At 44.6% G+C, this 9358-nt stretch overlaps 1 protein-coding gene across 1 annotated transcript in view; it reads right to left on the reverse strand.

Moving 5' to 3' along the window:
- The window catches only part of LOC104287780 (vascular endothelial growth factor receptor kdr-like), a 135908-nt gene that overhangs the window by 36555 nt on the left and 89995 nt on the right, over positions 1-9358 (reverse strand). The window contains exons 12-13 of the mRNA XM_009886512.1: positions 8529-8637; positions 1149-1442 (exon numbers count right to left, since the gene is read on the reverse strand). Coding sequence (XP_009884814.1) covers positions 1149-1442; positions 8529-8637 — 403 coding nt within the window. The remainder of the gene's footprint in view (positions 1-1148; positions 1443-8528; positions 8638-9358) is intronic.

Below are 9358 nucleotides of genomic sequence, written 5' to 3' on the forward strand. Positions count from 1 at the left end.
GGCAGGGGGGAGCCTCAGCTGTGGCGTGGGGGGCGTTTTCTCCTTGTGTGCGTGCCTGCGGCGGGGGGAAGGGGCTCTGAGGGGGGGGGTTGGCTGCACGGGGTGGGAGACCGCATGGGAAATGTGCTCCTTCACTTAAACAAGGATGAAGCCAGCACTGCACGGTCTGGTTTTTACCCAAGTGACAAGTGCTTATGGCATCGTAGCTGCCCCTCAGTGTCTCCTTCACCATAAACGTAAGCGGATAGGCCAATTTGAGAATCACCCTCTAATTTGGCTTCTGCAGGACTCTGTCTTCTGCACCCTGGCTTGCTGCTCTTTATTTCAATTTTTTGGGTTTTCCTTCATTGTTGGAAGATAGCTAGTGAATTCACCCGTTCCAGCAGCACTTTTTCTTCTGAGAAGGCTCAGAGGCCATCACTCACTTTCTTTGCTATGAAGCAGAAGAAACTTCCCTAATTTTTAGGGAGTTTCTCCTGGAAGAAGTGTCCTGCCCTTTATATTCAGATAGCCAAAGAAACCAGACTTCAGGAGCTGTAGTGTTACTATTTTTAAGAAAATAAAAGAAAAGAGTTGGGGGGTGGGTATAAGTAAGAAAATACTGTTATTAAAATGAAGTGCCTCCCACTTATGCAGAATAAATGGTACACGTCACTTGATTATACGCTTGACCAGTGACATTTGTGATTACATCTGCTGGGTCCAAATCTATTTAGGTATCTGTACCATGTATCTAAGTGGGTGGAGTCTTCTACCAAAGTCATATAGGTCTGGGGTGACAGTCCCAAGTGACAGCATTGTGCTGTTAGTTACATGGTGGGTGATGCCTTTTCTCCTCAGTCAACACTATATCTGCCCCCAGCACGGAGTTAGGAAGGTAAAACGCGTCTGAAATCACCTTTATGTGTAAGGCAGATATTTCATACAAGCCCAGCAGTGGCTGGATGAGTAAAAGGTGTTAATCCACATACAGTAATGCGAAAAAAACCCCAAACCAGAGCACAAAATCTATATTAGGACAATCCCTAAGAAATGCTGAGCACCTTCTGCTATGAAAGGCCTCAAAGGGAGCAGCAGATGCCCGGCATTTCTGCCCCTGTGGCAGGATGATGGCGCGTCCCACTGCCATTTGCCATGGCAGGACCTACCTCTGACGAGGAGCTGAGTGTGCTGTTCTAGCGTGTCGGTGCTGTTGTGCTGGTTCTGGGCTCTGCACTTGTAGAGGCCACTCTGTTCCTTCGTGACGTTAGGAATGACCAGCGTCAAAGAAATGGAATAGTTGTCAGTTTTCTTGATCACTGAGTCCCTGAGAGCCTCCTCTGAGGAGGGGTAGTACCAGGCCAGGTGGCTGTAGATGTACTTGGAGGCCCGGCAGGTCAGCTGGACGTCGTTCCCCACAATGGTGGTGACTTGTGGGTCTGTTTGCAACCCGAATGGCACATCTAGGAGGAAGAGAAACCATGTTTACAATGAAGTCATGACTGAGAAGGTCTTTGGCTGCCTGGTTGCAACCTGACGGTCGAATTTCAAAGACCAGTCGCAGTGGAATGAGACAATTTTAATGAGACCCCCATTCGCGTGTGCGAACAGGCACTGGTGCGTGGGAATTAGGCGAGTAGAAAGTACCTCTCACGTCCCAGCACTGACCTGTGGTAGTCTGGCCCTCAGCGTTCTAATCATTCCACTTTCAAGCAATGAATTGAAAGTTTATAAATAGAAGTAGTTAATGGACTAAGAGAGTTTAATCAGGAGAGATTTCTATCGACGTAGACAAATGTGTTCATGAGCTCTTTGTATCTGCAATCAGTGCTTGAAAGTATAATTGCATAAGAATAGAGAGACCTATTCCCATTTTTCAGAAGTAACACTTTCTTCACCGCTGAACAATCTTCCCGATTCTTTCTTATTTCAACTATGCCAATATTTATTTTCATCACATGTGCCTTGGTGGATATTTACTTGACCACTGAATGGATTAACTGATCTAATGATGTATGAGTCCTTGAGGCCTTTATATTTAGCAGAGAAATGTTTTGAGGCGTGAGTCCAATCTATCCACAGAAGAGTAAGTTGTTTCTTGCTATATTTTTAGTAACTTTTCACTCCAGAAAAAAAATCAATTTTCCTGAAGTGGTGAACTGAATCCATTTGAAGACAAGAAAAAATGTTTCTGAGTAGAATGCCAGAGTCTGGTCTACAGACACATTCCTATTAGTGCATTAGCCGCCAGAGACCTGCAATTAAATTGTGTCTCAAAGATATTCTTTTCCCTTTTATTCTGTTAGTTTCAGTGGTCTATCCACCCAGCAGACTTGAATGAAAGCGCGTTGATAACCACACTGACCTGGAATTATTCTTCGGTCTCTTAGGTCAGGATTTTCAAGCAGCTGAGAGTTATGAGAGACCCCTTAAAAATGTTACCAGGCATAGTACGGGAGTGAGACACTTTGGAAGGACTTGCTCTGGATTGCTTTCTGCACATGAATGCTGTTTGCAATAAATCTGATAGATTATTGCTTCAATACCAAGCTGTTAGTAAGGTGCTTTCTCAAGGTAGGATGGACTGGATGGTCCTTTGAGAGGGACAGAAGTTAAAGGGGAGCAAATATGCATTGCGCTTGCAGTCTGACAAATTCCACACTGCAAACTCTTGCAAAAAGTTCTGCTGAAGCTATAGCTGAGCATAAATAGCGAGGCTGTTGAAATAACCAATCTGCCTTATAATAAACGATATAGTATATAAAATACAGAGCCCTGAAGGAACTTTCAGATATGATTAAAAGTCTCTCTTCTTCACAAGTCATCTGGAATAGAACCAATAACCTTTGCTTCATGGTTTTTAAAGACTGGCACCAGAAATGTTTTACAAAAGATCCAAAAAGAGAAGAGACCCCTCAGGCCACAGCTGGGGAAATTGTTATTTTTCTTTTCTTTCCTTTTCATGAAATTTCAGTTTACTTTATGCAGTGTTTTGTTAGGCTCAGGCGCTCTCTTTCTTGCTTAGTGCTAGCTGTACGCTCAAACTGACTTGTGTAATGTATCTGTTCTTCCCATCTGATGTCCTGTGGTTCCAACATGTCAAGATGATGCCTATCAAAAAGGGGGAAAAGTCTGAGGCCAGCAGAACTTCTCTAAACAGGAAGAATTAAGGTCCAGTGAAAACACTGGGATGTGGCATGAGCAGCACCTCTCCTGAATCTGTCAAACCAAGACAGGGAAAAAGTACCCTCTTTACTTGCCTTTTTCTTTGTTTCTCTTCTAAGCATTTGCTATTTGCTCCACCAAGAGTTATAGTACCAAGCTAGATGGATCTTTGATGAGACTCACTTCTTGGGGAGCTCAGTGGTCTGGGAGATCTCCCGAGATCCCCTCTCCCTGAATTATCCTATGATCTTAAGTGCTGGGTCTCAGCGGAAGCATAAAGGGATTCCAGGTAAAGTGTTAAGGTGGGAATTTGGTCACATCACCCGGGGTAAAACACAGTGAGCCCCTGCAAATCTGCAGGGCAAGTTAAACCTTGGCCTTCAGCGGTTAGGTTGGCAGCCCCGTTTGCCCTGGCTTCTGCCTCTCAGGAGGCCTTTTCTTCAGGAGAATTTCTTCTTACAACTTGCAGCCCCGTTTGTTTTGCAGAGTGAGTTTCCCTGAGCGGCAGCGGGAGAAAGCCCACCCCAGGGGGGTGGGATAAGGCACTGGCTTGTGTATGGCAGTGACAGCGTGGGCTGGAGCGCCCAGACATCTCTGACATTTTGGTGCAAATTCCCAATTAATTTGATGTGTTAATTTCCAAGATGTGAATTGTAAAGGATGCTCAATAGTTTCACCTTGCTGCTGGACTTCCCCAGTGCAGGTTTTTTTCTACCAACTTAATATTCTGGGAGCAGAGGGCTGGCTTGTTTTTCTTATCATTTCTTCTACTGGCATTTTTTATTTAGCATTTTGAATATTTTTAGCTGGAACCTGTGCTATTCTCTTCCATCTTGTTAGCCCTTCAAGAAGCTCCTTCAGCTCCAATAGAATATTCATTGATTTTCATTACAGTGGAAAGAAAAGAGAGAAAAAAAAGTCTCTCTCGCTCTCCTCTCTCTTTTCTCCTCCTACCTGGATTATCTGGGGAGTAACTGCAGCTTTGAGAGCACATTATAAGTCAGTTCATCTCTTAGACTACTTTGCTTACACAATCTTGAACCTGAGCAGTGATTAACTTCCTCTCTCTGAACAGATACAGTGTTTTATAAGACTCCTAATAAGTTGGCTAAAAGAATGCACCATGGGGCCTTTTCTCTTTTATCAGCAGTCACCAAACATTTGTCTTTTGTATTGTATTACAGTGTAGTAGCCGCGAATTTCACTCTCGACTGTGCGGGATTCCATGGCAAAATAGGGAAACGAGCCATTGGGGGAAGGTAAAAAGTCAGCATAAATCAAAAGAAAGTCTGGCTCCATTTGTATTTACAAGGAATTAATTGGTTTTAATTTCCTGTGCTTTGCAAAATAATCTGCGTAATTCAAAACTTCTGCTCTTTCCCAAATTCCATCCCTGTGCCTGTCAGGGTGGGGGGGTTGCCATCAGGCATACGCATGTGGGGAGAGTGAGAAAAAGAAAGGGTGAGCCCTACCATCTGAAACAGCGCAGAGCTTTTAATAAGTCCTGTAAACATATCAGGAATAAGCAAATTGAGAGTGGCAAGCAGTCGTAGAACGGCCCTGTTCATACATTGTTCCAGTATCTGACAGCAGATTTTTGTCTCATATTTGAAATATAATATTTTCTTTCTGGTAGAAATCTTTAACTCCATTTTTTGGAGTTGTTTTTGCAATCAGATAAGCCCTTGAAAAAGAGCTTTTGTTATTATTTGTTATTCTTATAATAATTCATTTATATTCCAAGAACATTCAGAGGTTTCATATGGGTGGGATCCCGTTTTGTTGTACGTAGTACAATCATACAAAGGCTAGAATTTGATTTAGTGTGGACCTGCAGTAATATATGGTTGCCCTTTCAAGGTGCAGACCAGAGATTAGACGGTAAATAATACTTGCTCGTGGCAGAGGATACCTCCAGGAGCCATCAGGACAGCTTTTCACTGCACTAGGAAGGTTGCGGTCTGCTTGGAGTGTCCTTTGGTGCACAACCAGTGGTGGGCAATGACACGGGGCAGTTGCGAGCGGCTGATGGCTCGCCACATTGCCTCTGCCCATGACAGAAGAGTCATCTGGCTTAAATGGGAACACTGGTGTCAAAACTGTGGTAGGCAAGATAAGCTGGAGACAGATTTTGTTTCAGCAAGAAACAGTAAAAAGGATTTACACTAAACAAAAATACTGGAGTAGGAGTTAGGCCAGGGCAATGGATAACACTGCTACTGCATTGCTGCGGGAGTTTCTGCTGCCGTGAACAGCTTTAGGAGAGCTTCAGTGGGACATTGACAGGACATCTGCGGAGAGAGCTCAGAGAGGCTTCAGAGCTGGCAGTGAATGATACGGTTTCTCATCTCATTGGACCCCTTATATGGTTTGGTTCCAGCATGATCTCGAAACCCTGCTGACCCTTCACTGAAATGAATTCTGCTGGCAAAGAAATTATTTAAAAATAGATACCAGTGCTATTTCTAGTGTCCGTGGGAGTTTGTGTGGGGGCTCTGCAGTGGAAGAACAAAATGGCTGTTGACATTATTCCATTGGGATAAATACATTTTTCTGAAATGAATGTGGTGGTGATGAAAGCACCGGACTGAAGTGAGGCACGTCCCCCAAAAGGAGGTGCAGCCCGGACAGCACCTGATGAAATTTCCCTGTGACACTCTGCCATGGCCTGACAAAACATTTCCCCCCTGACCTGGCGAAACAGGTTTTTGAAGGAAGAAGAGAGTTTAGCCTCTGTAGCATCTTCACACTTCTTAACAGGGAGAAGTTCATTAAGCTTAGTTCAGCCAAAATGTTTGAAAGCAGCTCAGGATCCACCAGCTTGTTTATCAGTAGGAGATAATGGGAAATCAAGTCTTTAAAATCAACACATTGCTGAATTAATTGTGGAGTCCCACAACTAGCAGCTGCTTTGCAGAGAACAGAGCACTGTGAAGTGCTACGAACATTTGCTAGATGTGCCCGATGGCCCACACGTCGCTTCTGTACTCTCAGACTCTAACTCAGCCTTTATCTCAGCTTGTAGGTTCAAGCTGCATGAATCGAGTCAGGCTAGCAATTGTCAAGTGGCCTGCTTAGAGCCTTGTGCTTTTGGACTTCCCCAGGTTGGTACCTCACAAACTGTCCCCGAATGTCCCTCCAACACGGAGACTCCGGGTGACAGTAACCTGGCAGTCGCTGAGCCTCCTCCAAGTGCACCCCGTAGAAGACAGTGGCTTTTTCCCTCTGTGAGGCGGACCTTCCGCAGCAGCTCTTGCAGCAGCCTGGCCACTTGTTGGAGTAATACCCATTACTCAGCAGAGGACCATCATGTACAGAAACCCAGCAGCAGGTCACTCTGCTGCTGTTTTACCACTGCAACATGACCTACTTTAGGATCAGGATGGCCACATTTAGAAAGATTTCATTTCTTTCTAATCCATAAACACCACTGTTTATAAACGCAGTGCTTATAAAAGTCAGTCATGCTCGTTCAGCATCTGCCTCTTCCCTGGAAAGGCACAGACTCACAGTCTTTTCTTCCCAGGCAAGTATATATCTGTCTTGCCAAGCCCTCTTCACCTCCTGGTCTGTTTGGGGGGAAACATTTCCACCACAACCACCGTCAGTAATTTTGTCCAGTGATCCATTTCCTTCATAATTAAAATTGCATGATTAAAATATTTGTGTCTCCAAACATTGCTAGATTGATCTTAAAATAAAAAATCTGAAATAGTAGCTCACTGTGGGGGAAAAAAAAACCCTACATAACTTTATTATTAAAATAAAATGTAGTTGTGAAAGGTGCGTGGATTGATCTAACCCTTTGAATCTGACCTTATGCTGGTTGCTTATTTAGTTGCTGCAGCGCTGGTTTTAGTCACCAAGTATTACGAAGTCCTGTGAATAGCTCGGGAATGGACGGCTCTGAGTAACCCATCCAAACATAACAGCTGGCAGATTTCAGAGCAGAAACAAACCCACGTGAAGACGCAATGCTTGGAAGTGGTGAAGTGTAAAATTAATAGCTGGTCTTCAGCCTGCCTTGGACATAGAATCACAGAATGGTTAGAGTTGGAAGGGACCTTAAAGATCACCTAGTTCCAACCCACCTGCCATGGGAAGGGACACCTCCCACTAGACCAGGTTGCTCAAACATCTTGAGGACCTCTTATGTCTGAGCTGTATCTCCCAAAATTGCACCTTGAAGGGCTTTTTCCGAAGTAAATAAGAGTTAGGGCTTTGGAAAATGTCTTTTAGAGGCTTAAACCCTCTTCTGCCTCCTAAGGCTTTGGGGTAGTACAAAGAAGCTGTAAACGGAGGCAAAAATCTTTCCCCCATATGGCACCAGCTTCATTATCGTTGGATAACATCTTTTGTATTAGCACTTCTGTGTAATACGAATGGTAACAATGTTTGGGGAGCCCTTTTTTGGTTAGCCCGATTTGAAATGTGCGCAGTTAATTTAGAGCAATGGAGTCAAACAACACAGGACACAGGAGGGGCAGAGGAGTGCAGAGCCCTGCCACGAGCGAGCTTTGCCCTCAGCACTTTCTTCATAGGGAAGAAGCCAAGTAGTGAGAATCAGACATTTACCTTCCAGGACACTTCTGCACTCTTTGTTCTAAAAATTGTTTTTTTGATGCAAATTCTACCAGCCAACATCCACTCATCCAGAAAGTGAGCACAGAAATGATTCAGTTTGTTCTGGTTAAGCACTTGAACAAGGCTGTCCCTGGACTCTTCTCTTTTTTTAAACTCCCATCTCTCCTAAAAGCATTATGTAGGTCTTGATCTCACTACTAAAGAATTTCTGTGTTGAAAGGTTAAGCAGATATTTGTTTGGATTTGTGTTCTTTGGAGAAATAGCTTGTCCACCTCCTCCCTCCTTAAAGGGCACTGGAAAGGCTAATTGCTCAGGCAGGGATCCAATGTCACAACAACTCCCAGTGATACCAGCCCTGGATTAGGTCTGAATATTGGCCTTGCTCACCTTTGCTATGTCTGCTGACTTAATTGGAGACCAACCCTTCTCCTGAGTCAGGGAGAGGCTTCAGGCCTTTGGAAGACTACAAAGAACGGAGCTTTTGCTGGAGGTTTCATGAGGACAGCACTCAAATGTCATGGGTGTTGCTTAAAGACACAGGCAGCCAGACTGAGCGCCTGCATCCGCAGCCCGAAAAGGGCAAAGGGGGCATCGGGTCTGATGCTGGACATGTCAAACTCAGCTGGGCACTGACGCAGGACCCAGCCTTCCATGTGGTGAAGAGCCTGGGACTGTGTGATGGGGAGTGCTCTGAAAACACAACACGCAGGGATTCCCAGAAGTTCTAACGAGCACTCACCAGCCATGTAAAACTTTAAGGTAAATCAGATCATCAGCATCTGGTTCTTGTGTAGTTTACCTGAGACGTAGAACTCAATGCTCCTCTCTTCTTCGCCGATCTTGTTTGAAGCCACACAGTAATAGATTCCTGATGCACTGCTGTTTTCCATAGTTAGTGTGCTCACAATCTGCCAAGCAAAGAGAGAAAAAGTAAAGGCTTTGCGTGAAGTGTGGGCTCAGCAGAGAGGCTTGAGAGTAGTGGTTAAGTATATGTTTTATGGTAGAAAAACAGTTGACAGAGGACTTTCTAGTAATGAGTAAGCTCACAAACAGACAAATGCTTCTATTAGGTTTTTGGTCTGTCATCTCACATCACCTCAGCCCAGTTAATTCTCTTCCCTCCTCATTCCTAAATATTCCCCTTCTTTTCTTCCTGCCTCCCCCGTGAAAAACAGGGCTCCCCTTTGACACACTGCCAAGGGAAGGACCTGAAAGATTCATCTAAGACCCTGGAAAGGAAGCCCCACATCCATCTATTTTCTTTCCTGCTTTTCAGTTATAGTTTCTGTGGGTAACAGGACACCCACATTTGCGTGGGAAGCAGGTGATTTGTTTGGATGTGGTATAAAGAATATTGCAGGATTTTGCTTTGCTATAACCCCAGAGAAGGGAGGGAGGGATGTGGCCCCTGTGGGCCCCAGCTCACTCTTATAAATTGTGCTTGGAAGTCCCTTGATTCCATAACCCTTTCTCAGAGCCTTACCAGGACTTGTGCGGTAAGGAAGGAAGCTCTGGAGAAGCTGCCTGCGGTAAGACACTTCGCAAATGCAGAAAGAAAGGGAGGATGATGGAGGAGAAGGAAGGAACACTTGTCCTGAGATTCCCCACGTAGAAAAAGGAAGCGGTTCA

The sequence above is a fragment of the Charadrius vociferus genome, unplaced genomic scaffold, assembly GCF_000708025.1.
Source record: "Charadrius vociferus isolate BGI_N301 unplaced genomic scaffold, ASM70802v2 scaffold506, whole genome shotgun sequence".
NCBI classification, from domain to species: Eukaryota; Metazoa; Chordata; class Aves; order Charadriiformes; family Charadriidae; genus Charadrius; species Charadrius vociferus.